This window comes from Carcharodon carcharias, chromosome 4 (genome assembly GCF_017639515.1).
Source record: "Carcharodon carcharias isolate sCarCar2 chromosome 4, sCarCar2.pri, whole genome shotgun sequence".
NCBI classification, from domain to species: Eukaryota; Metazoa; Chordata; class Chondrichthyes; order Lamniformes; family Lamnidae; genus Carcharodon; species Carcharodon carcharias.
This window is the reverse complement of record NC_054470.1, coordinates 135,083,289-135,111,137: the sequence shown is the minus strand read 5'-3', so window position 1 is coordinate 135,111,137 and position 27,849 is coordinate 135,083,289. Positions and strand designations below refer to the sequence as shown.

The 27,849-nt window shown below is 42.8% G+C and overlaps 2 protein-coding genes across 2 annotated transcripts in view; one reads left to right on the top strand and one right to left on the bottom strand.

The window, feature by feature from the left end:
• The window catches only part of rhobtb3 (Rho related BTB domain containing 3), a 136,799-nt gene extending 135,080 nt beyond the window's left edge, over positions 1–1,719 (top strand). Inside the window, exon 12 of the mRNA XM_041185421.1 lies at positions 1,530–1,719. Coding sequence (XP_041041355.1) covers positions 1,530–1,645 — 116 coding nt within the window. The 3' untranslated portion in view covers positions 1,646–1,719. The remainder of the gene's footprint in view (positions 1–1,529) is intronic.
• Positions 1,496–18,024, bottom strand: glrx (glutaredoxin (thioltransferase)). The gene is made up of 3 exons (XM_041185420.1): positions 17,723–18,024; positions 6,633–6,749; positions 1,496–1,669 (listed from the first exon to the last, which is right to left on the bottom strand). Exons 1-2 carry the CDS (start codon positions 17,927–17,929, stop codon positions 6,639–6,641), a joined length of 318 nt encoding a protein of 105 aa, XP_041041354.1. The 5' UTR covers positions 17,930–18,024; the 3' UTR covers positions 1,496–1,669; positions 6,633–6,638.
• Positions 18,025–27,849: the final 9,825 nt, after the last annotated feature.

Sequence of the window (27,849 nt, the reverse complement as noted above, 5' to 3'; positions counted from 1 at the left end):
CCCTTCTATTGACCTGTCAATTGCAAAATGATCCATGAAATGATGAACAAAATAGGTCATCCCCACCCACGTCAGTTTTTGACCTGGACAAGCCACAATATCTTTCACAAGGTATTGCAGCAAGATGTTAATTAAGGGGTAGCTTTGTTGATAATTAGCAAGTGAGACAGGCATAATAAAATGAACAGTGATGTAAAAAGGAAATTTAGAACAAGGAGAATATGATCCAAACTCCATACGCTTTTGCATATCAAATTTATTTCCTTTGTTTACAATTAAAATGTTGTTTTACTGCTGGCTGGAGACAGTAGAGCCTCACTATTAGCAACAGTAGACACAAGCCATAAAAAGAGTAAGAAATGGCGCCAGATCAAGATGGTTGGTCAGTTGGGTGACTATCTGGAAGAGCAGGGGAGAGATGTCAGACAAGCCATTTTTTTTTTCCATTATTTGCACATTAGGACAGCCCAATGAAGGCTTGCCCCAGGCAGGGCCTAGTACAAATAGAAGATACAGCTGAAGTAACCTTTTTACTCCATTTGTCCAGGTTTCTACTGATCTCTTGTTGGCAGGTCAGGTCAGCAGGAACTTTCCCCTCCATAACAATTCCACGAGCTTAAGACATCATGGGTTGCTTTCAACTTTCAATGGCTGGAGCGTGCAGGTCACCCAATTTCCTCACTGAGGCTGGAGCCATTTTAAATAGACAGGTCTCAGTTCAATCAATATGCACAGCAATCTGAGTCAATACTCCTAGGCATCTTGCCATTCAAGGGTTGGAAATTAATGTTCTCCCACAATCAATTGGAGGCACTAAGAAAAAAAAATATGCGCACACTGACTGGCTGCAGATAAAAAGATTTGAGGCACCAGGATAAGTATTAATACCCCTAAAATTTTTTTCCCCCAGTTTAGAGTGGCTTGCTGTAATGTCTGTAAATGTTGCTGGCCTCTAAGTCTAGTACCAACTTGTGCAGTAACTTATTGATACCTCAAGGTTGTAGAGATGATGTTGAGGGTCTCTATCTATGAGCTCCAATTTACACACTTAAATGAAGCTCCAGCTCAAAATGAGTGGCCACCTCAAGCCGAATGACAGGGGGAGATTTGCAGCTGTACATAACTGCCCTGCTGACCAAAGAGCTGGTACATTGCTTTCATATTTGGCCTGAAGTGGAAAAGAGGGTGTTCCTGTTTGATTAAACAGGATTTTAAAAAATTAATTTTGCATAATCCACAAAAAGACTTAAAAACACAGGAATTTTTAAAACTCCAAATGGCAGAAATGAAGGCAAGCATTTATTTGAAATGGCATGTCTTGGAAGTCCCTTCAGTAATGTAATATCTTACCATAGGGAACTGCAAATCTTTCATTTAACTAATTAGATAATTATTGTTGTCAAATTAAGCAGCATAGACACTTTTGAACTCAGACTCCACCAGACAGGACTTCAAACGAGTTCATTAAAATAAGACTCCAGTGGCAACAGCAATATTAATTTCAATCTTTTTATTACATTTATATGCAGAGGAAGAGCAAGCGTTTGTGGAAAATCACAGATGGCCCTCAAGCTCCTACTTGCAGGAGCTGACTGAATACAGGCATCACATTCACTCCGGGAGATCTCGTTGTACTCTCATGTAACTCTGTTAACCAGGCCTTGGATACCTATTGAGGGTAAAAGATGGACACTTATTAAACCTTGTGTTAGCAAAAAAGAAAAAAAAGGGACAAAAGCAACTGCATCTCAAGCTCAATGAACACAAGCTTGAAGAAATGTTCATTCACATTCACTACAATATTCTGTTTGTTCTGTTGGCATGCAGTTTTTGTGACAAACCTAACCGCATCTTGGATTAGTTCTGGAACACCTTTTCTAACATTAAGACAAATAGCTCCACAGTCTTCCATCAAGTGACTTTATGATTGCACCCATATAAGTGGGAAGAATGGTATTAATATATACCTTCTTATCCATCTTGCTGATAGGTCTTAGACACAATTAGCGATGCCCATCCTATAAATAGATGATTTTTACTACTTACACATATTTCCAAGTGAGATACTGTGATCGATGCGATAGGTAGTTAACTCAAATACAACATTGCACTCTATGCTCCACAAGAACTGGGCCATACTACAGGTGGGCAGGAGCACAACTCCAGTTACCTCATATTTGAAAATGACAATGTTGGTGGCTTGCTTTTTTTGACATTGTTAGAATCGTAGTATGGAAAATATTCTACTAAGACATAACACTTGAGAATTGCAATGAAGAATATCCGCAATGTTTTGTAAAACTTTACCCAGCTGGAGACTTTTCAGTTCATCTTGCATAAACTAATTAACTACAAATGTCCTCAAATCTCCTGTGATATTAATGCAGCTAGTATTGCTGTGGTAATGTAGTGCTTATACTTAAAGATTATTATATCCTTTCTACAGGAAGTGTGAAACCATTATTGGATCGATGCAAACCCAATTCTACCATTTATGAATAATTGACATTAGGCAATAAAAACAGAAAACATTCATATACACATCACTCAGCATTTTGTAAAGAGGGCAAAAATACAGTTTAAATATTTCAAGTATGGATCCTTTTGTCAGACACAGGGATTACAAATACGGTAAACTGCAGAAAAGGCACTTCACCCCAGACATGAACTCATTGCTATTGAAATGGTGACTTTCTGATGTGCATTTCTAGCATTTGCAAGTTCCAGAAGTGTTAAATCTCTGTAGTTAGTTAATATATTAACTAACTACAGAATAAGGAATTATTTTTATATTGGCGACTATTTTTATACAGGTGGTCATTTTAAAATTAAGAGTGTGTGTTGGGGAAATTTATTTAAAGCATGCAAATGGCTATTGAAGCAAGGAATGTTTGAGACAGACTAGAATGCATCCTTTAGATTATAAAATGAATAAAATATTAAGTGAAGGATGATGGACGAGAGCAGAGGGGTGAGATTAGGATTACTCTAGCAACAAACCCATACAGACAAAAGGGCTACTTCTGTTCTATGATCAGAACACATTCAAACATTAAAATAGATATTCATAAAAATTTATGAAAAGCTATAAATTTTCTCTACTCATTTAAATAATGTGGGCAATGGCTAGGCCAGCATTTATTACCCATTCCCAATTACCCTCGAGAAGGTGGGGGTGAGCTGCCTTCTTGAAATGCTGCAGTCTGTGTGGTGTAGGTACATCCACAGCAGTGTTTGGGAAGGAGTTCCAAGATTTTTGACCCAGCGACAGTGAAGGAACGGTGATATCTTTCCAAGTTAGGATGGCGTGTGGTTTTGAGGGGAACTTCCAGGAGGTGACGTTCCCATCTATCTGCTGCTTTGTCCTTCCAGAAGGTAGTGGTCATGGGTTTGGAAGGTGATGTCTAAGGAGCCTTGGCGAGTTCCTGCAGTGCATCTTGTAGATGGTGCACACTGCTGCCACTATTCAGTGATGGAAGGAGTGAATGTTTGTGGAAGGGGTGCCAATCAAGCAGGCTGCTTAGTCCTGGATTGTGTCAAACTTCTTGTGTTGTTGGAGCTGCACTCATCCAGGCATGTGGGGAGTAATCCATCACACTCCTGACTTGTAGTTGGTGGACAGGCTTTGGGGAGTCAGGTGGTGAGTTACTCACCAGAATTCCTAGCCTCTGACTTACTCTTGTAGCCACAATATTTATATGGCTAGTCCAATTCAGTTTTTGGTCAATGGTAACCCCCAGGATGTTGATAGTGGAGAGTTCAGTGATGATAATCCCATTGAAGGTGAAGAGGTGATGGTTAGATTCTCTCTTGTTGGAGAAGGTCATTGCCTGGCATATGCATGGCATGAATGTTACTTGCCAAGCCTGGATATTGTCCAATTCTTGCTGCATTTGGACATGGACTGCTTCAGTATATGAGGAGTCGCAAATGGTTCAACCATCAGCGAACATCCCAACTTCTGACCTTATGGATGGAAGGTCATCAGTGAAGTAGCTGAAGATGGTTGAGCCTAGGACACTACCCTGAGGAACGCCCTGGAACAGAGATGATTGACCTCCAACATCCACAACCATCTTCCTTTGTGCTAGGTATGACTCCACCAGCGGTGAGTACCACCTCCCCCCCCCCACCCCCCCGAATTCCCATTGGCTCCAGTTTTTCTAGGGCTCCTTGATGCTGCCTTGATATCAAGGGCAGTCACTCTCACCTCACCACTGGAGTTCAGATCTTTTGTCCATGTTTGAACCAAGGCTGTAATTTGGTCAGAAGCCCAGTGATCCTGGTGGAACCCAAACTGAGTGCTAGTGAGCAGGTTATTGCTAAGCAAGTGCCACTTGATAATACTGTTGATGACCCCTTCCCTTGAGAGTAGACTGATGGGGCGGTAATTGGCTGGGTTGGATTTGTCCTGCTTTTTGTGTAAAGGACATACTTGGGTAGATGCCAGTGTTGTAGCTGTACTGAAACAGCTGGGCTAGGGGCGTGGCAAGCTCTGGAGCACAAGTCTTCGGTACTATTGCTGGAATATTGTCGGGGCCCACAGTCTTTGCAGTACCCAGTGTTTTCAGCTGTTTCTGGATATCACATGGAGTGAATCAAATTGGCCGAGGACTGGCATCTGTGATGCTGGGGACCTCCAGAGGATGCTGAAATGGATCATCCACTCGGCAATCTGAAGATTGTAGCAAATGCTTCTGCCTCATCCTTTGCACTGATGTGCTGGGCTCCTTCATCATTGAGGATGGGGATATTTGTGGAGCCTCCTCCTCCAGTGAGCTGTTTACTTGTCCACCACCATTCACAACTGAATGTGGCAAGACTGCAGAACTTAGATTGGATTCATTGGTTGTGGAATCATTTAGCTCTGTCTATCACTTGCTGCTTATGCTGTTGGCAACTCCTCTCCCCCCCCCCCCCCCCCCCCCCCCCCCCCCACCCCCCCCCCCAACCCTGCCCGCCCCCGGCCACCCTCCTCCAAAAGGTATACCTGGTGCTGCTCCTGGTACACCCTGCTGCACCCCTCAAATGGATTTGAGTTGATCCCTTGGCTTAGTGGTAATGGTAGGGTGGGTCTATGCCTGGCCGAGGTTACAGATTGTGGTAGAGTACAATTCTGCTGCTGCTGATGGCCCACTGTGCCTAATGGATACCCAGTCTTAAGTTGCTAGATCTGTTCAAAATCTGTCCCATTTACATAGTGGTCAATGGTCTTGGTCTCCACAAGAACTGTGTGGCAGCCACTGCTACAATACTTTCATCGACAGATGCATCTGCGGTAGGCAGGTTGGTGAGGATGAGGTCAAGTATGTTTTTCCCCTCACCACCTTCCACAGACTCAGTCTAGCAGTTATGGCCTTTAGGACCCAGCCAGCGGTAGTGCTTCCGAGCCACTTTTGATAATGGCCATTGAAGTCCCCCACCCAGATTTGCCACTCTGTGCTTCCTCCAAGTTGTGTTCAACATCAGCAGGAGTTTTCCTTGCCCATGTTTGACCTAATGAGACTTCATGGGGTCCAGAGTCAATGTAACCCCCTCCTAACTGTATGCCACTGTGCCACTACCTCTGTTGATGGGACAGGAACATACCCAGGGATGGTGATAATGGTGTCTGGAACATGATCTGCAAGGTATGATTCCATAAGTATGACTGTGTTTATCTGTTGCTTGACTAGTCTGTGAGACAGCTCTCCAAATTTTGGCACAAGCCCCCAGATGCAGGGTCAACATGTCTGGGTTTGCCATTGTCGTTTCTGGTGCCTAGGTTGATGCTTGGTCTGTCCAGTTTCATTCCTTTTTATTGACTTTAAGTGGTTTGATCCAACTGAGTGGTTTGCTAGGCCATTAAGAGTCAACCACATTACTGCGCATCTGGAGTCACATGTAGGCCAGACCAGGTGAGGACAGCAGATTTTCTTCCCTAAAGTAGATTAGTGAGCCAGATAGCTTTTTTTAATGACAATTGTTTCATGGTCATCATTAAACTTTTAATTTCAGATTTTTTTTTAATATTGAATTCAAATTCCACCATCTGCCATGGTGGGATTCAAACCTGTGTCCTCAGAGCATTACCCTGATCTCTGGATTCCAGGCCAGTGACAATACCACTACGCCACCACCTCCCCGTTTGTTGTACAGAAGAGAATGGAAGTGTAACGCATGATATTCAGCCATGAGCTTGTATGACAATGAGAACAACAACTCCTTTGAGTGCTATTGTGAGCACAAATCTCCTACCACATCATGGTGCTGCTTACTCATGCACAAGTAAATAGCAACACCAGGCTTCCCAAGTAAATGTTTTAAAACAACTGACTTTTTAAATTTAGCTATGAAGACGAGCAATTTAACATATTAATCTATGCTTGCTTTTCCCCATCAGTTCATTTTAAATTCAAGAAAAAATTGTAACAGCGAATCACAATTTACACATTATTCTGGTTTGTACTGTAGGTTAGTTTGTCTTGGTTTTTTTTTGTTTTCAAACAGCAGCTATATATTTTCTAGTAAAATCATTGTGTCTGTTCACAAATGGCCTTCTGGCACCAGAACTCTAACATGTAACAGATGCCACCTGGAGGTTGGAGATTACATTGCATACTCAACACAATTCCAGCGTCAGCTTATTTTACCTGGGATTATATGACACCTATGGCACTCAGTTTCTCTTTCAGCAATCCGTCCTTTTCCAGCTGCTGAACATCTGAACCACCTCCAACACATTCACTCCCAATGAACACACGAGGCACCTGCAATAGAATCATTCATTTTAATCAAAACGGACTACTCGATTTGCACAATTAATACTGACCCTCAGCTCTCTTTAGATTCATCAGTAAGCAAGACTCTTGTTCAGATTGGTAGTTTCTATTATCGGCAAAAAAAGCAGAGACTGCAATGACTGATACCAGTCCAAATAATAGCCTTGCAAAGGTAATTGAATAAATAGGACAAGCAAGCCTCTTTGAGAATGTGACAAGCAGTGTAGATGAAGGGGTATCAGTAGATACAGTGCATTTAGATTTCCAAAAGGCACTTGGCAAGGTGCCACATGAAAGGTTACTATACAAGAGAACTCATGGTGTTGGGGGCAATATATTAGCATGGATAGAGGATTGGCTAACTAATAGGAAACAAAGTCAGGATAAAGACATAATTTTCAGATTGGCAAACTGTAACTGCCACAGGGATCAGTGCTACAGCATCAACTATTTACAATTTATATTAATGATTAGAGTGCGAGCGAGCACGAGATATATGAATCAGGCACAGTAAGTAATCAGGAAGGCAAATGGAACGTTGGTCTTTATTGCAAGTGGAATGGAATATGAAAAGAGGGAAGTGTTGCTACAACTCTACAAGGCATTGGTGAGACCAGTACAAATGATCATGTTCATGGCATTTACCACAATTGCATGATGCAAATACATCAACACATATAGATTGTTGATATATGGTTATATGGGCAGGGTGGTGGTATAAGAATTTGCTTGATGGTTGACTCCCTTTGAGAAAAAAAAGATACACATGAACCATGATGTATCCATAGGAAAGAAAGCAGGGTCCTTTTGTTATATACCAAAATAATTACAGGTAATTATCATACATGAGCTTACACATTTACATGGGAGAGCAAGAAGGACTAGTATTAAGAGCAGTACCTGAGACTACCTTAACAGCATAAAGATGTGAATAGTGGTCAAATGTTTGCCACTACATTATGACTTAAGAGCGTCTATCAAGGAGAAACCTCTTCAACTTGTACAAAATTGTGTCAAACTCGTTCACAGATCCAGGGGCATTCAATTTCACATCTAGGCGAGTGTGTCGTAAGTGTTAAACAATTTTTGGATTTTGTTACAATCTCTGTGGAGACTGAATTTTTGAAGAACGATTTGAACTCCGTTAGTAGCTGAAAGAATGACATGGCAGATTTCACATTTTAAAAAACTTTTACTGTAATAAATTACTTTAAAATAACACGTATTTATAGTTTAGCCTATAGAAAGTGACAGTCCCTTTTTATGTTCATCATCCATTGCACTCTCCATGGAATCATAGTCATTTTAGCAAACAGTCCACAGTTACTCCCAGCTTCCAATGGGCTCTTGGATTCCAGTTTCACAGAGAAGTAGCTTTGGGTGACTGTCTGCAGGTGCTTTCCTCGTTTTTATAGAGTTTCTTAAATCCACCAATAGCAGTAAAGTCTGTTCCGATGATTATCCTTCTCTGGCCATACTGGAACAAATCTCCTGGAATCCATAGAAGGCTGCGTCATTTTAACCAGAGACCATCTCCTTCCTGTATCCGGTTGCAATAGTTCACAAAGTCAAGCAGCCTTTTCTTTCTGCTGTCTGTAATAATCACTGATTTGTAGGAAAGCCTGTAGTGCACTTACAAAAATAACTACCTCTGTTCTTTCCCATGGCAACATGAAACATAACCTTAGATACAGGTAGAAATGCTAATTAGCTATCCTTGATCCCAACTCCCTTTCACCTTAGAAGTAAATGGACAATTTACAGAACAACGGCTTACAGCCGATACCAACGTCACCATTCTAGGGCTTTGGGAGATTGGAGTCTATTCATGGTAAATTCAGACGGCTGCCATTGTCTCCAACCTTGGATCTTCTTAGTAAAACAACCTAAGCCTACCTTTGACGTTTAACAATCAAACCACCCAAGCTTACATTTCAGACAAACTGCAGAATAGATCACATAACCCCCTTTATAATTATAAAGCTCACAACTTAACAATTGACCAGATGTACAGTACTGTAATTTCTGTTAGGATAGTTGTGAATGGCAGAATTCAACTGAAACATTTTCTCAAAAAAAAGGGAGGGCATTTTGTTAAAATGTATCTTAAGAGTGAAAAGGTTTTGTTTTTAATCCATTCATGGGATGGGGACATTGCTGGCTAGGCCAGGATTTATCCTTGAACTGAGTAGCTTTTCAGAGGGCAGTTAAGAGTCAACCACATTGGAGTCACATAACCAGTTAAGGATGGCAGATTTCCTTCCCTGAAGGACACTGGTGAACCAGATGGGTTTTTCATTTCATTTGACTTTTAATTCCAAATATTTTTATTGAATTCAAATTCCACCATCTGCTGTGGATTCAAACCCGGATCCCCAGAGCTTTACCCGGGGTCTTTGGATTACTTATCCTGTGACAAATATCACTACATCACCACCTCCCCAGTGGTCAGTGTTGTCAAAGTCTGCACTGCAAAAATTCATATCCTATTCTTCTGTAACAGAAGAAAGCTATAAGTTTTTGATTAGTGGTATACATGCATCAGAGGCAGTTCAGAGAAAGTTCACCAGGCTGATTTCTGGGATGAAGGGTTTGTCTTATGAGGTAAGCTTGAGCAGCTTGGGCCTATGCTTATTGGAGTTTAGAAGGAAGAGGTGATCTTCTTGAAACACACAAGATTCTGAGGGGGCTCGATAGGTTAGATGCTGAGAGGAGGTACCCCCTCATGGGGGAATCTAGAGCCGAGGTACAGTTTGAAAATAAGGGGTCTCCCATTTAAAACATGAGGAGGAATTTCTTCCCTCAAAGGATCATTAATCTTTGGAATTCTCTACCCCAGAGAGCAATGGAGGCTCGGGTCATTGAATATATTTGAGGCTGAGTTAGACAGATTGACAAGGGAATCAAGGATTATGGGGAATAGGCAGGAAAGTGGAGTTAAGGTAATAATCAGATCTTATTCAATGACAGAGCAAGCCCGAGGGGCCAAATGGCCTACTCCTATTTCTTATTCTCAGGTTACACAGATCAATAGACAGTTCCCTTAGATTGAAAGGTAGCTCATGTAGTTCCTATTTTCAGAGGAGAGAAAACAAAGCCAGCAAAGTAGAGGCATTTCATTCAGACATGCATCATTTGAAAGCTGCTTGAGAGTCTCTCTCCAACCAACCCCCTCCCCCACCCCTCAAAACCATACAACAAAAACCAAAACAAATTGTTTATGATCCCCAGGAAAGAGGAGGAACTATTAGAAATATTCAGCTTGGCTTCCAGAAAAGCAGCCTGTATTTTACAGAATTGATTAGATTTCTGAATATCTCTCTAGGCTACTGGATAAGGGAAATCCAGTAGAGATGGTCTATCTAGACTAAGAAAGCTTTTAAAAAGGTAATCACAACAAAAAAAAAGATTCCTAAGCAAAATTTGACACCAAGCCATGCAAGGAGGTAATATGACAGATGAGGTTGTATTGTAAGGAGCATGTTAAAAAGGAGAAAAGAGAAGCAGAGGGATTTAGGGGGAATTCCTGAGCTTGGGGCTTGGCAGCTGAAGGCATTGTCACCAATGCTGCATTGAATAAAAGCAGGAATGCGAAAGGAGGAAGAGACCATGGAGAAATTTGAAACTAGGACTTTGAGTCAACACAAGTCAGTGAGCACAGATGGGTGAATGGGACTTGGTGTGAGTTAGGACATGGGCAGCAGAGTTCCACATGATCGTTTTACAGAGGGGAGAACGTGGGAGACCATCCAGGTGTGTATTAGAATAGAAACAAAAACAGAATTACCTGGAAAAACTCAGCAGGTCTGGCAGCATCGGCGGAGAAGAAAAGAGTTGACGTTTCCAGACCTGCTGAGTTTTTCCAGGTAATTCTGTTTTTGTTTTTGTTTTGGATTTCCAGCATCCGCAGTTTTTTTGTTTTTATCTCTGTGTATTAGAATAGGCTGTCTAGACACAAAGGATGAGGGTTTCAGCAGATGAGCTTCAGAAAGGGCGATATTAACCAGGTGGAAAGAGATGGTCTTAGTGGTGGTGCAGGTATAGTCAGAAGTTGCAAATAATCTGGTTCAGTCTCTGACAGCTAAAAGAAAAAGGGATGGAGTTTGCAGCAGGGACTGAAGAATTCTGTTAAGTAACATAGTATCTTGTGCCAGTGGATATGGAATTGGCTCCAGCTCCACAACAAAAAACAGTTGACAAGCCTGGATTATGTTGCCAATGGTGCAGTATGCATGGGCTCTGCATACATTCAAGAGGCAGCTGAGTCAGTTCTTGACTGGGAAGGAGGTTGCACTGTATACAAGTGGATTGCTGGTTTTGATTGCCTGAGTGAATCAGAGGAACATTTTTGCCCTAACTGGCCCTGGGTTTTTAGGTACTCCTAGAAGATTACAAGACTGTACAAGAGGGAGCAGCAAGGAGTTGCAAGGGTATAGTCATACTCCAGCCATCATGATTGTGCAACTGGCTTGATGGACCAACTAGTATTTTCCTGTCCATTATTTTTGCTCAATTAAGTCATAATGGGAGGAATGGCTCTGGGCAAATGAGTCTTATCATTAGAAACCACAATGCAAATTCTCTGGATTTACAAAAGCAGCCACCAATTAGTCCCAGTGAAAACACTGGCCAGATTTACCTCTAACATTGAGATTGATTATACAGTACATAAATTTGAGTCTAGTGAGCCAATCTCACAATCGGTAACTTTCCTACATTGTAACTAGGATAGACTGTAGTGAGCATAGTGGCAATTCAGAAGCAACTGGTCATTTTCTTTCACTCGATAGATAATTCCTGATACCTTAATTAAACTCAGCTGCTGATGCTTGATTTTGTCTGCCACAAATTAAACATCTACGCACACATTGATATGCATTTGTTGAGCTGTCTTTTTTTAAAAGAACGCATTTATCCAAGGAACATAGCAATCTCTGCATTACTCCTGGTACCACACGAGTATAGAAATAGAAGGATAAAGCAGATGAATGCATGACTGGAAAGATAGTGCAGGAGGGAGGACTTTAGGATTCCTGAGAGGTTTGTACCAGCTCTGGAGTAGATGAGACCAGACGAGTTGTACAGAGCTAGGACCAAGTTCCTCGTGAGGAGATTTGCTAGTGCTATTGGGGAATGTTTAACCTAACTTGGCAGGGACGTGGGAACCAGGAGATAATCTCAGAGGAATATTAAAATGCACAGAATACTGGGAGAGACAGAGTAAGATTGGGTCAGAGGAGAGGAAAGGACAAAGTAATAAAGTCTAAATTAGGGTTCCATGCTACAGGTGCATTTTGCCACATAGAAATATGATACTGTGACTATAACAGAGCGAAGGAACAGAAGAAAAGGGTGCAATTACTTTGCTGTGGTCTAGCTAGTGGGAAAGATATAGGGAAACAAATTTGCGAGGTAATTAGAGAGTTGCAAGAATTATGGAATACTTATAATGGGAGACTTTACACTATGATTATCCTAGTCTATGTTTTGATAATTAAAGGACAAGAATTCCTACAGTGTTCAGGAAAAATTTCAACAGCACTGTTTCCAGCCCAATGAGAAAGGAGCTGGATTTGGTTCCTGGGAATGAGGGGGGCCAAGTGAATCAAGTTTTAGTCGGGGAATATTTAGGGGTCAGCAATTATTGTAGTATACATTTTAGGCTGGCTATGGAAAAGGGCAAGGAACAATCCAGAGTAAGAATAATTAATTCAGGGAAAGCTAACCTCAATGGAGTAAGAATGGACCTGAGCCGAATAAATTGGAATCAAAGGTTGGCAGGCAAAACTATAACTGAGCAATGGGGTGCCTTTAATGAGATAGTTCAAATACAATAAAGGTACATTCCTACAAAGGGGAAAGGTAATGCAAACAAATACAGAGCTCCATGGATGACAAACGAAAGAGATTATGAAGAAAAGTGCACTTATGATAGATATCAGTGGACAGTACAACCGAGAACCTAGCTGAATGTAGAAGGTTCAGAGGAGAATTGAAAATAAAATCGAGTATGAAAAGAGACTGGCAGCTAACGTAAAAGGGAATCCCAACATCTTATAAAGGCATATACATGGTAAAAGGGTGTCAAGAGGTGGAATAGGACCAATTAGGGAGGGAAAAAAAGAATTTATGCATGAAGGCAGGGGGCTTGGCTGAGGTATTAAATTAATACTTTGCATAGAAGAAAATGCTGCACAGATCATGAAGAAGAAAGAGGTAATTCAGGCACTAGAAGGGTTTAAAATTGATGAGGATGTATTGAGTAGCTGTCTGGGCTTAAATTTGATAAGGGACCAGATGCAAGATGAGATTCAGCCAAGGATAATGAGGAAAGATAGAGTGGAGATTGCAGAGACACCGGCCATAATTTTCCAGTCTTCCTTAGACTTGGGGAGATGGTAGAACACTGGAGAATTGCAACTATTGTACCCTTGTTAAAAAAGGATGTAAAGACAAGCCCAGCGACTGAAGGCCAGTCAGTTTAACCCTCAATAGTAGGGATAAGGAACAGTCACTGGAGCAAATGTGGGTTAATTAAGGAAAGCATGCAAAGATTTGGTAAGGCTGTCCTATTTAACTAAGTTGCTGGAGTTTTTAGTAAGGTAGAGGGATTGATGTGGGTAATGCTGTTGATTTGGTGTATATGACTTCCAAAAGACACTGCTCAAGTCTATTGTGCAGTCCTTTAGCAAAAGTTAGAGCTCATGGAATAAAAGGGATAACAGCAACATGGATACGGAATTGGCTGAGTGACAGGAAACAGTGGTGGTTAATCGATGTTTTCAGAATGGAGGAAGGTTTAGAGTTGCCCAGGGATCAGTGTTAGGACCCCTGCTCTTCCCGATTTTAATGACCTAGACCTGTGTGTACAGGGCACAGTTTCCAAAGTTGCCAATGATACAAAATTTGAAAGCATTGTAAACTGGGAGGAAGATAGTGTAGAAATTCAAAAGGACTTTGACAATAGGTAAAATAGGAGATGAAATTTATTGCAGAAAAGCACGAGGTGATTCATTTTGGTAAGAAGAACATGGAAAGACAACATAAAATAAAGAGTATATTTCTAAAGGGGGTGCAGGAGCAGAGGGACGTAGGCATATATGTGCATAAACCATTGAAGGCAAGAGGACAGGTCACGCGCACGGTTAACAAAGTGCACAGCGACCGGGGCTTTATTAATAGAGGTATAGGGTACAAAGTCATGGAATTTATGTTAAACTTGTATAAAACACCAGCCTCAACTGGAGTATTGCATCCAATTCTGGACACCACACTTTAGCAAGGATGTGAAGGCATTGGAGAGAGTCCAAAAAAGATTACGAGAATGATTCCAAGGATAAGGAACTTCAGTTACGTATATAGGACTGTTTTCTTTCAAGAGAAGGGAGAGAGGAGATTTGATAGAGATGTTCAAAATTACCAGGGGTCTGGGCACGGTAAAATGGGAGAAATTGTTCCCATTGATGGAAGGATAGCATACAAGAGGGTACAAATTGAAGGTAACTGGCAAAAGAATCAATGGGGCATGAGGAAAAACCTTTTCACGCAGACAGTAGGTAGGATCAGGAATGCACTGAGAGTGTGGTGGAGGAAGGTTCAAATCGAGGCATACAGGTGGGAATTTTATTGTACTCAAAAGAACATGCAGGGCTACAAGGAGACACTAGGCGGATTGTTCCTTCAGGGAGCTAGCACAGAAAGTATGGGCCAAATAGCTTCCTTATGTGCTGTAACCATCCTGTGGAAACACTGAGTGTTGAAGAAAACTTTGCAAAAGAATTGTTTTATTGACATGACTATGCAATGTTTATGAGCCTTTCAAAAAGTCCCAATCAGCAAATGGCATATCTTATTCCAATCAGCAAATGCAGCAACTTGCTTAACTAAGTTAGCGAATGCATCTAAAGCCAATGATTCACACCACGGCAGGTTTCCTGCATCATTTCTTTAACGTCTGAGTGGCAGCAATGTGAAAACTGGCTGAAATAGAGAATTGTGATTATCATTACTTTCAGTTTTATTACTTACCAGCTTTCAGCAAGGTTAAAAGCAGACCACAAAAGTCCCCTGAAAATATGGAGTGGCATAATTAATGATACAAATCACTCACTCCATGATTTCCTCTCTTTTGCACCATTCAAGATTCTCAATGTCTTGGATGGTGCAAGCCTCCAAGGAAAATCAGCCAAATTAAGAGCAGCTTTAATGTACTGAAGAGATGCGAATTCCTGGGCAAGCAATCTTTCCTGAGTGCTAAATTATGCTCCAATTGACACTGATGGTTAGAATCAATGTAATTCTACAAACACTCTTCCAACTAAATTTTCAATTGGTATTTTGAATCAAAATACCACTTCTACTAAGATAAAAGCAAAACACTGTGGATGCTGGAAATCTAGAACCTGGAAAAATTCAGCATGTCTGACAGCATCTGTGGAGAGGGATATCCCTCTCTGCAGATGCTGTCAGATCTGCTGAGTTTTACCAGGTATTTTTGTTTTATCACTTCTACTATCTTGTTAAGCTCACCAGCGTTGCAACAGTCAAAATGAGCAGACTGCAGCTTTATATTCCAGGCAAATTGGAGCCAGGACCTATTTCTGGAGAGGCTATCCCATGCCTCATGAGCTACTTTTAGCTCTTCTGTTTCTAAAGGCTCAACTACAGATCCAATCCTTGGCATCATCAGCCAAGATAATCCTGAGCATAAATGGCCCAACCTCGAGTCAAATGGAAGTGGCACATTCAAACCTGGAAAGCAGAAAATGAAATTGTAAGGTTGGCCATCGCTCACCTAATTTGTGGGCTTCCAATCGAGCGTAAATAGGTAAAATAGGGCCACTTTCACGAATCCACACTTTTGACTAGCAGTCAAGGTTGCATACTGGGGAACACTTATAATTTCCCACCGTATCCTTTTGGGAGTTAAAACTTTGTGATGGAAGGGCAATTTAATAAAATTGGTTCTCGTGCAAAAGTCAGACCATCTGACCTGCAAGATGAAACCAAATGCATTAATATATGGATGAATATTATGTGTACAGGTTAAGAATGACCTGTGATCAGTAACCCAGTTCTTCAGTGCATTAGCCACAAATGGAATTCCAGCTTCCATGTTGTGATGAACAGCATCAGTTGATAACAGTGAAAAGTGGGAACCAAACAGTTGGAAAGATTAGAGTTTGATATGAAATTCAGTCAACTATCCATGTTAAATTACACCACTTGCTGCCTCTCAAAAAACAAGCAGTCACAATTCAAAGCAGAATTTTATTTCAGGTCAGTCTTGCTTTACCTCAAGCTTACATGCTGGGGGGAGGGGCAGTTGGAAGGCAGAAACACTTGAAGATTGCACTCTTCCTACAGATATTCTCTATCCTGAGTTAATGGGGTACAATTTCATTCACAGAAGGAAAATAAGTTCAAAATTTTCAAATTCCAGTAAAAATCAATAATACTGGCACCAGTAATACTAGGAGTTCCATTGAAGGTAAGGCAAGACCTGTTCAGACAAGTTTTACTAGTACCCGTCATTTCCAAGTTTTACTTTTTTTCCCCTTTGGGAATCGACATCCTCTGGTACTTAACCCACATTATTCACCATTGATAAGTTGCCTATTGGACCATATCCATGCCAAATCTGCCATCACATGCCCTTCCAGCAGGGCCACTGACCAATTTGCTCTTCCAGATGCAGTGGTCAATTCTGTTGCCACCACATAGCTAACTCTGCGCACATTGGGGACTAAACTGGAAACCTGAAACTTCAGTGAACTTTGTACCATAGCTCAAACCCGCCAAATGGAGGCTCAAATACATAGATTAGGTTGATACGCCAGTCATGGAACATACAGTACACTTAAAAAGTACTTCTTGTAGAAAGAGCTTTGCGGGGTCCTGAAAGACACTAGATAAATACAACTCTTTATTCAGCAAGTACTACAATGCTGTTGTCCTATGGGTACATTAGATGTTACTGAAAAAGGTTAACTGCGTACTTATTAATTCACAAAATGGACCTGCAGTTTACAGCAAGAACAATGCACAAAGAGACAAAGAGTGTCTGGGGATTGGTGAGCTGCAAAACGAACTGACGTCACTTTCGGCACGGGGCTGACATGTGAATGAAGAAAAATCAAAAAATGCTGACATAAAGATATAAAGAGTTGGAGGCAGAAGGCAGACCTCGCCCGAATGACTCTGCAGATTGAGCTGTGTGCTGCCAAGATTCCTTTTTGCTGGTGAAAGGGCCCGAGAGACAGCAAACAATGTGGAGTGTTAATAATTAGTGTGACACTAGATTGGAATCACTGACACCGAATCAGTCCTAGTAAAATCACAGGCAGAGAACTGGAGCCGTTCTTGTTGACTGGACAGGGCCCTCGCCATTTAAAGCGGGGACAAAAGACAAGGAAATCCCCTGCAGCCTTCAGAGTTGCGTGTATGCAGAACCCGAGTAACGTCTATAAAAAAAAGAGGAGGAGCCCAACATGGCCATCTGATGCAGCAGCTTAATAATAAAAAAATCTTGCCCCATTGCATTAACAGCAGGAAATCCGATCACGAGGAAGGTTAACAGGCTTATTTAGTTCGGGGTGGCTTAACTCAGCTATTTTCTCCTAATGAAGCACCTTTATTATTACGTTAAGTGCGCTATTGTTAATGTATTTTTCTCAAAAAGAGATGTTCTGAAGATACAATCTCCACCTTCTAATAAAGCTGGACAGAGGGTGAGGGGCGGTGGGGACGTCTTACTGCCCGTCAGTGATAATCTCACTACCCCACCTACTTCCATTTACTGCAAATTGAAATTGACTATTTGCAGTTTGAAGTGATTATATTACACTAAGGGAATCACTGAATGCCTATACAGCATTTTACAATTTCGGATAAATATATAAAGTAGAACGCTTCCGAGATTCACACCAGCAGAGACAATGTCCCTTCCTAAATAAACTCACTGTTCTGGCTCCGGTTTTTTTTTGTAGGTAATCTTGGATATCCTTCATTTCGGAATGGCCGCTAATATCGTAGATCTGCAGCCGGCCTTGTTTGAAATTGTAGCTGTTAAGCACATCTTGCGCTGCTATACAGTAAGGACAAGTCGCTTTAATGAAAAGAACCACTTTGTCAGCTTGGATTTTGCCGTCCACGTATTCCTGTGCCATTCTCTTTCGTTTCCCAGTCACCTCAATGACTCAGCACTGAACACAAACAGCTCCTTCTTCTTCCTTTATAACAACTGGGAGGAGTTAGAAGTTAACTGCGTTTATTAAAATCATTCGGCACACCGCGACCTACACTGAAAGCGGAAGATTTTTTTTTATTTGAAAGTTGACTGTTTCAGTTATTTGTTTTCCGGTCGTGTTTGCATCATCAAGAACATCAAATCAAAAAAATAGAAAATTGTTGTGCACTCAACTTTCCTTCCAAAAAAATATGGTAAAATTAGGGTGACGACTTAAATGGAAGAGAAATTTGGGCGGGATGTAAATTCCTTACGGCTGGTTTTCTGTGACCACCAAAGATCAATTTCATGCCATGGTTTCCAGCCGTGCCCACTACATTGCGAAAGCTGGAAATCTGCAAAAACACAAAATGCTTGAAATACTCAGCAGCATCTGTACAAAGAGGGTAGATTAAATGTTTTAGATCAATGACCTGCCATCAGGTCTGGAAGATCTTGCTCTCTTCCAAACTTCTTGTCCTGTGCTAGCAAGGCAACAAAAAACGTTTACATGAAGTGGCAATGCCTCTTTACCAAACTGCACTTATGCATTGAATCTCCTGTTCCCAGTTACCTGCCCTTCGGTCCGCTACATTCCTGTTAACTTGACACTGTCAGTGCTGGGAGAGCAGCATCACCATGAGACCCAGGAGGTCCCCTCACCAGCTTATCATGCAGAATGCACTAACAAACTCAATTTTAACACCATCATAATGCCAGCAGAAAATCAGCCCTCCGATTTGTGTGTTAAGCTTTTTTTTTTAAATCTTACTATGTACTGTGACAAATTTAAAGGACATGCTATAATTTTGAGAAACAACATTTCATTTTTATCTTAGATTTAAGTGAGCATGGAGGGGGCAAAAATTCTTGGTTCTCTTTGAAGGACATAAAATGCATTTGGCATATTTTGCCAAGACCAAAATGGGGAAAGGGTCAGGTGAAAAGATTAAGTGAAAGGAAACTAGATACAAAGATGCAAATAGAGGCAAATGATGGAGCAAAACAACACATGACTATTCCAGCACTGGTAAAGTAGATAAATTGTGTCATGAGGTCTGCGTGAAGAAAGTTGCTCCGATTGGCTCTCCAGAATCACCCTTTTTACAGGATGGCACTGCACTCTGACTGACAGGAGATTCTACTGATTCACGGGATGCGGATGTCACTGGCTGGGCTAGCATTTATTGCCCATCCTTAATTGCCCTTGAGAAGGTGTGGTGAGCCGCCTTCTTGAACCGCTGCAGTCCTCCATGTACAGTTAGGCAGGGAGTTCCAGGATTTTGACCCAGTGACAGTGAAGGAACGGTGATATATTTCCAAGTCAGGACGGTGACTGACTTGGAGAGGAGCTTCCAGGCGGTGGTGTTCCCACCTATCTGCTACCCTTGTATTTCTAGATGGTAGCAGTCGTGGGTTTGGAAGGTGCTGTCCAATCAGGCTTGGTAAGTTGCTGCAGTGCACCTTATAGATGGAACACACTGCTGTCACTGTTCGTTGGTGGTGGAGGGAGTGAATGTTTGTGGATGTGGTGTCAATCAAGTGAACTGCTTTGCCTGGATGGTCTCAAGCTTCTTGAGTGTTGTTGGAGCTGCACTCGTCCAGGCAGGTGGAGAATATTCCATCACACTACTGACTTGTGCCTTGAAGATGATCGACAGGCTTTGGGGAGTCAGGAGGTGAGTTACTCACCACAGGATTCCTAGCCTCTGACCTGTTCTTGTAGCCACAGTTTTATATGGCTAGTCCAGTTCAGTTTCTGGTCAATGGTAACCCCCAGGATGTTGATAGTGGGGGATTTAGTGATGGTAATGCCATTGAATGTCAAGGGGCAATGGCTAGATTCTCTCTTGTTGGAGATGATGATTGTCTGGCATTTGTGTGGCACGAATGTCACTTACCACTTGTCAGCCCAACTGGATATTGTCCAGGTCTTACTGCATTTGGACATGAACTGATGGTGGATGTGGCAACAGATGCAAGAGAAGATAGGACACTTTAAAATAATCTGACAATAATCCATCCATTGGGTAGATGGCCCAAAATTGCACACCACAAAGTGTTATTGTCAACCTGATCTGCATTTCCTACTCAAACTTTCACAAGTTCTTTCACTGCATCTGATACTAATATGCTTTAGCAGGGATCACAGTCAAGGTGCAGTGAGAGCCTTGCCACACACAAATCTTCCAAGTCTTCTTAAAACAATTTAGCTGCATGATACACCTGATAGTCATGTAAGCAAATTTCATGTTAGCTGTGTGACTGTCATTGCACTGTGTTCCTACTGCATTTCTGCTGGTACATGATGGATATAATTTAAGGGCCGAATCCTGACCAGATGCTCCTAATGAGGCATATCTCCTTGATATATCTAAGTAGATCTGGCAGGTATATAGGCCTAGATACTTGCTTCACAGTGGGTCTGTTCAGAGTACCTCAGGTGCAGACAGGTCATCCCTCTACAACACCTCTGCCTGACACAAATACCATTCTTCAAAATAAACAAGAGAGTAAGATGAAGCAGAAAAAGTGTACATATGACACATGTCAGGTTGATGATGCAAGTGAGCACTTGCCAAATACAGAAGTTCAGAGAAGAAATGGAAAAGAAGGGCAGTGAAGAGATTGACAACCAACATAAAAGGGAATCTAAAAGGCTTCGATGGCTGTAAAAATAGTAAAAGAGTTGTAAATGGAAAACTAGAGCTGATTAGGGACCAAAACGAGGATGAATAATTGGAGGCAGATGGCTTTGCTGAGGCACTAAATGAATGCTTTGCATCTGTTTTTCGCAAGGAAGAAGATGCTGTCAAAGCTGTAGTGAAAGAGGAGGTAGTTGAGATACTGCATGAGTTAAAAATTGATAAAGAGGTGTTAGAAAGGCTGGCTGCCTACCATTGTAGGCGATGGTACAGGCTTTCCAGTAGAAGCAGTGTAGGTGGGGTCAGGTGTCTAACCTGGGCCAGAGCTCCTCATCTGTGATGCTGCTAGTTAGATAGTAAAATGGCATACTGAGATTGTGCAGTATAGCAAGGCAGTATTACTAGTTCCACAGACCAGAGGTTCATGTCACATGAATCCCACCTTTTCACACTGTCTTTGAAGAGAGGTGTGTATCCCTCGTCTGGGCCCCCGAGATTGTTGAATGTCTCAATTTTTGAAAATTAAAAGGAAAGTCTTAGCAAATGAGCAGACTCCAGTTGGCTAGCCTGGGTCATGAAATGCACATGGCCTTTGTATAGCTGTCTTTGAATTTGGTCTGTCCAGCCCACATGGGGGCCATTCGTGTCTCTTCAGGGATAATGAGGTGCAAGTTTCTCCGATACTGCCAGGTAGCTCCTTTTGTTTGGGGACACAGACAGATGTAGGTTCTGCTACTTTAGGTCTCTGTCCAATTTGATGGTTTTAGAGATAACAATGAGCATGTCTCTCTCTATTTTATAATAAAAATATACAGGGTGAGGCCTTAGTCCCTTACATCAGCAAACATAGATATAATACTCTCTGCCTCTTTGTCTAAATCATTAATATAGATTGTAAATAGCCAAGGCCTCAGCACTGATCCTTGTGGCACTCCACTAGTCACAACCTGCCAACTTGAGAATACCCCATTTATCACTGTTCTCTGCTCCTTGTCTGTTAACCAATCCTCTTTCCATGCTAATATATCACCCCCCACCTCATCCCCTACAGGGCCATCCATTACTGTTCCAAGTTGTTCTTTAACACAATGCTACCCTTGTTCTGCTATTATCACATTCTGCTTTCTTACCTTTATGCCACCATCAGCACCCTTTTTAGCACTAACCACTGCCATTAACACTCCCTTTGTCCTTTAGTTCATGACATCTTTGTCAATCCCTCCTTTGTCCCCACCTATCACTGGCCTTCTATCTAGCTCCACCTGCCACCCCCCCACCGCCATTAAACAGTATAAATTTCATCATATTTCCACTTCTCTTCAGCTCTAAGGAATGGTCATACGGACTCAAAACGTTAACTCTGTTTCTTTCCTCCACAGATGCTGCCTGAGCTGCTGAGTTTTTCCAGCATTTTCTGTTTTCGTTTCAGATTTCTAGCATCTGCAGTATTTTGCTGTTATTAGATCTGATCCATTGGTTATGGGATTGCTTAGCTCTGTTTATCACATGCTACTATCACTGTTTGGCATGCAAGTAGTCCTATGTTGTAGCTTCACCAGGTTGACACCTCATTTTTAGGTATGCCTGGTGCTGCTCCTTCTTTCTTGAAGTTCTGTTCTTCTCTCCAGGAGTTCTAGAGAAGAGCCATATTGGCTCAAAACATTAACTCTGTTTCTCTTTCCGCAGATACTGCCAGACCTGCTGAGTGTTTTTCAGTACTTTTTGTTTTTAGATCTAAACCATTTATCTATAATTGTGCCACTAGTTCATCTATCTTATTGCAAATGCTCCAAACGTTCAGATGAAGTGTCTTTAATTTTTTTTTACTCCCAGTGCCACGTACTAGTGAGCACAGAAATAGGAGAATAGCACAGATGAATACGTGGCTTAAGAGTTGGTGCAGGAGGGAGGGTTTTAGATTCCTGGATCACTGGGACCATTTTTGGGGAAGGTGGGATCTGTACAAGCGGGACGGTCTACATCTGAACCAGAGTGGGACTAACATCCTTGCGGGCGGGTTTGCTAGTGCTGTTGGGAGGAGTTTAAACTAATTCGGCAGGGGGAGGGGGACACAGAATGTTAGCAGAACACATCATAATACAGTAAAACAATCAAGTCAGAGGGAGTACAGCTGCATTAAGTTTCAAGGGAGTAAGGCACCTGAGGGCAATGGTGTTCCAGGGGACATGGAACAAGTTAGGAGAGTGCCCACTTCCAATGCAGAGGCCCCAGCTAGGAAGCCATTGATTGGTCTATAGCTTTCTGATGAATTAAAACTGGGACCAGTAAAGTTCCCAAATTGGGCCAGAAAAAGTGAAAGTGATGCCTCACCTAGTTGAAAAGTCTCCAGGAGGCACAGTGAGAACTAACCATCTACCAGAGAGCAGAAGTGTTCCCCAAAGATGCAGCCTATTACCCAACTGACCAGCAGAAGGATTCCAACCAGATTGGCCCCCATACTCACCCACCTTAATGCAGATTGATTTGCGAGGCAACCTGACAGGGGTGTCCCCTGCATTTAAAATGATCCCTAACAACCCCACAGGTTTCAGCACCGTAGCCCTATCTGGTATGGATATGGGAGAGGCACCACCCAGAAGGCACTCTTCCTCTCATCCGGGCCCAGAAGGGTTGGCCCAAGTTCAGGAGCAGCTTGCCCGCCTTTTGACATGCCAAACTAAAGCACCTAGCAACAGACACTGGAAGACCACATTTGTGCTAGCGCCCGAGCTGGATACTGAATGAGAACCCCCCTAAAGAGGCCAAAGTCCCATTAAAACACTCCAATCTCATGACAATCAACCTAACACCATCCCTGGGTTTGAACAGCTGAACCCATAGGTTACTAAGGTGGATAGGGGAGAGCTAAGCTGGACAAGAGCAGCTCAGCCCTGTGATCAAAAGGCCTGGCACTCAGAGTCAGAAACCCAGCATTCCTCTGCAGATAGCTCAGGGTAGCTTGACCATAACTCACCCAGTCAGTGCTAACCACCCAGACTCTTTAGAGGACACTTAATCAGGAGTTGGACAGGCAGAGCTCTGAATCCTATGGCTTTGCATATGCCTGATCCTCAACAGAGGAAATTCAGAACTCTATCCCTGAATAGACTTTCCCAAAAGACAGATTTTGAACTTTCCCAAGTCAACCTATCCATTCCACATCCCAGGAAAGTACAATGTCTTTGTTGATGCACTAACCCAGGTTTAACTCAGATTTAAATATTGGGACAAAAACAAAAATAGCTGGAAAAACGCAGCAGGTCTGATAGCATCTGTGGAGAGGAAGACAGAGTTAACATTTCGAGTCCGTATGACTGTTCTTCAGAACTAAAGAAAAATAGAAATGAGGTGAAATCTAAGCTGTTTGAGGGAAGTGGGACACGTAGAGCTGGATAGAGGGCCAGTGATAGGTGGAGGCAAAGAAGAGATTGCTAAAGATGTCATAGACAAAAGGACAAAGGACAAAGGGGTGTAGACGGTAGTGATATTAGCTAAAGGATGTGCTAATGGTGATATTAAGGGTAGAAAGCAGGACAAGCAAGTGATAGTTGGCCCTAGTGGGGGTGGGGTAAGGGAAAGGGATCGAAATAGGCTAAAAGGTGAAGATAAAACAATGGATGGAAATAAATTAAAAATAATAATAGAAATAGGTGGGAAAAGAAAAATATATTTAAAAAATATATAAATTGTGAGGAAAAAAGTGGGGTTGGAAAGAGGGTGGGGATGGGGGAGAGAGATCATGATCTGAAGTTGTTGAACTCAATGTTAAGTCTGGAAGGCTGTAAAGTGCCTAATCAGAAGATGAGGTGCTGTTCCTCCAGTTTGCATTGAGCTTCACTGGAACATTGCAGCAAGCCAAGGACAGGGAGGTCTGGGTTATGCTTGCGGACAGACCGAAGGTGTTCCGCAAAGTGGTCACCCAGTCTGCATTTGATCTCTCCAATGGAGAGGAGACCGCATTGGGAGCAGTGAATTCAGTAGACTAAATTGAGGGAAGTGCAAGTGAAATGCTGCTTCACTTGAAAGGTGTGTTTGGGCCCTTGGACAGTGAGGAGGAGGGAAGTAAAGGGGCAGGTGTTGCACCTTCTGTGGTTGCATGGGAAGGTGCCATGGGAGGGGGTTGAGGTATAGGGGGTGATGGAGGAGTGGACCAGGGTGTCCCGGAGGGAACGATCCCTACGGAATTGAGGGCGGATGCGCGGGAGATGGGCCGGACACGGTTGAGGGCCCTGTCAACCATCGTGGGTGGAAAACCTCGGTTAAGAAAGAAGGAGGACATGTCAGAGGAACTGTTTTGGAAAGTGGCATCATCGGAACAGATGCGACAGAGGCGAAGGAACTGAGAGAATGGGATGGAGTCCTTACAGGAAGCGTGGTGTGAGGAGCTGTAGTCGAGGTAGCTGTGGGAGTCAGTAGGCTTGTAATGAAAAAACAAAAACAGAATTACCTGGAAAAACTCAGCAGGTCTGGCAGCATCGGCGGAGAAGAAAAGAGTTGACGTTTCGAGTCCTCATGACCCTTCGACAGAACTTGCGTTCGAGTCCAAGAAAGAGCTTGTAATGAATATTGGTGGACAGTCTATCACCAGAAATTGAGACAGAGAGGTCAAGGAAGGGAAGGGAAGTGTCAGTGATAGACCACATGAAAATGATGGAGGTGTGGAAAATGGAAGCAAAATTAATAAATTTTTCCAGGTCCAGATGAGAGCACCGAAGCAGTCATCAATGTAGCGGAGAAAGAGTTGTGGGAGGAGGCATGAGTAAGACTGAAACAAGGAATGTTCCACATACCCATAAAGAGACAGGTATAACTGGGGCCCCTGCGGGTACCCATAGCCACACCTTTTATTTGGAGGAAGTGAGACAAGTTTAAGGATAAATTGTTCAGTGAGAGAACAAGTTCAGCCAGACGAAGGAGAGTGGTGGTGGATGGGAGTGGTTTGGGTCTCTGTTCAAGGAATAAGCAGAGAGCCCTCAGACCATCCTGTTGGGGATGGAGGTGTAGAGGGATTGGACGTCCATGGTGAAGAGGAAGCGGTTGGGGCCAGGGAACTGGAAATTGTTGATATGATGTAGGGCATCAGAGGATCGTGGATATCGGTGGGAAGTGACTGGACAAGGGGAGAGAGAATGGAGTCAAGATAGCAAGGGGGCTGGAACAGGCTGACACAATTGGTCTGCCGGGACAGTCCTGTTTGTAGATTTTGGGTAGGAGGTAGAAGCGGGCCGTCCGAGGTTGCGAGACCATCAGATTGGAAGCTGTGAGGGAAAGATCTCCAGAGGAGATGAGGTCGGTGACAGTCCTGGAAACAATGGCTTGATGTTCAGTGGTAGAGTCATGGTCCAGGGGGAGTTAGGAGGCAGTGTCTGTGAGTTGACGCTCAGCCTCTGCGAGGTAGAGGTCAGTGCGCCAGACAACAACAGCACCACCCTTGTCAGCAGGTTTGATGACAAAGTCAGGGTTGGACCAGAGAGAACGGAGTGCAGCAAGTTCAGAGAGAGACAGGTTAGAGTGGGTGAGAGGAGCAGAGAAATTGAGATGACTGATGTCACGCCAACAATTCTCAATGAAAAGATCAAGAGCAAGTAAGAATCCAGAGGGATGGGCAGCGGTGGAGCATCCTGGATGGGTGTTGGTGTTGATGAGTTGTTGGAGCTTGCTTTCCTTTGCACCTGAAAGAAAGAGACAAAGTTTCTTGTTGTGGCATTGGATGAGATGAAGAATAAAATGAAATTGGGGGCAAGGACAGCTTAGAGATAGGGAGAGTCTGTGCTGCTGGAGGGAGAGGTCGAGTGTGTTCAGATGGCGGTGCATGGCACTGAATGTGGATCTCAGGATGCAACGAGAACAGCAGTCCGAGGAGCGTTGTATATCCTGGAGATAACTGGAATCCTGGGTGTGTTCGAAACATGAGGGATGAACCTTCAGTTGGAATCCACTTGGGATAAGTCAGAGACCGAGACAGTCACTGAGGAAGGAAATATGGCTATGAAAGCGGGTTTTAGTAAACACCTTGTCAAACACCAGGAGAGAAATGGAAAGCAATGAAGGTGAACAAGGCAAAGAGACAAGCGGAAATCCTGTTGAAGAGAAGAGCAGTACTTCTTCAAGATAGGCATTCCTGGAAGAGAAGTGGCTGTCAATTAAACACTAAGATAAAAGCAAAATACTGAGAATGCTGGATATCGTGAAACAAAAACAAAAGTAGCTAGAGAAATTCAGCAGGTCTGACAGCATCTGTGGAGGGGAAGACAGAATAACATTTCAAGTCTGTATGACTCTTCATCAGAATTAAAGAAAAATAGAAATGAGGTGAAATATAAGCTGCCTGAGGGGAATGGAACAGGTGGAGCTGGATAGAGAGTCAGAGATAGGTGGAGGCAAAGAAGAGGTTGCCAAAGATGTCATAGACAAAATGGCAAAGGGGTGTAGACGGTGGTGATATTAGCTAAAGGATGTGCTAATGGTGACATTAAGGGTAGAAAGCAAGATGAGCAAGTGACAGATGGCCCTAGTGGGCGTGGGGTAAGGGAAAGGGATCAAAATAGGCTAAAAGATGAAGATAAAACAATGAATGGAAATAAAGTTTGTAAAAAATAATAGAAATAGATGGGAAAAGAAAAATATATTAAAAAAATATATAAATTATGAGAAAAAAAAGAGGGATCGGAAAGAGGGTGGGGATGGAGGAGAGAGTTCCTGATCTGAAGTTGTTGAACTCAATGTTAAGTCCGGAAGGCTGTAAAGTGCCTAATCGGAAGATGAGGTGCTGTTCCTCCAGTTTGTGTTGAGCTTCACTGGAACATTGCAGCAAGCCAAGGATGGACATGTGGGCATGAGAGCAGGGTGGTGTGTTAAAATGGCAAGCGACAGGGAGGTCTGGGTCATGCTTGTGGACAGACTGAAGGTATTCCGTAACGCGGTCACCGAGTCTGCATTTGGTCTCTCCAATGTAGAGGAAACCGCATTGGGAGCAGCGAATGCAGTAGACTAAATTGAAGGGAGTGCAAGTGAAATGCTGCTTCACTTGAAAGGAGTGTTTGGCCCTTGGACAGTGAGGAGGGGGGAAGTAAAGGGGCTGGTGTTGCACCTTCTGTGGTTGCATGGGAAGGTGCTGTGGGAGGTGGTTGAGGTGTAGGGGGTGATGGAGGAGTGGACTAGGGTGTCCCGGAGGGAACGATCCCTACAAAATGCCGACAGGGGAGCTGAAGGGAAG

What these genes read in the sequence shown, in the direction of transcription:
- glrx (XM_041185420.1), bottom strand. Translation starts at nt 17,929, where the DNA reads ATGGCACAGGAATACGTGGACGGCAAAATCCAAGCTGACAAAGTGGTT. An exon ending in AAAAAACCGGAGCCAGAACA is followed by an intron (nt 6,750 to 17,722) that starts GTGAGTTTATTT and finishes ATTCTATTGCAG; the next exon opens with GTGCCTCGTGTGTTCATTGG.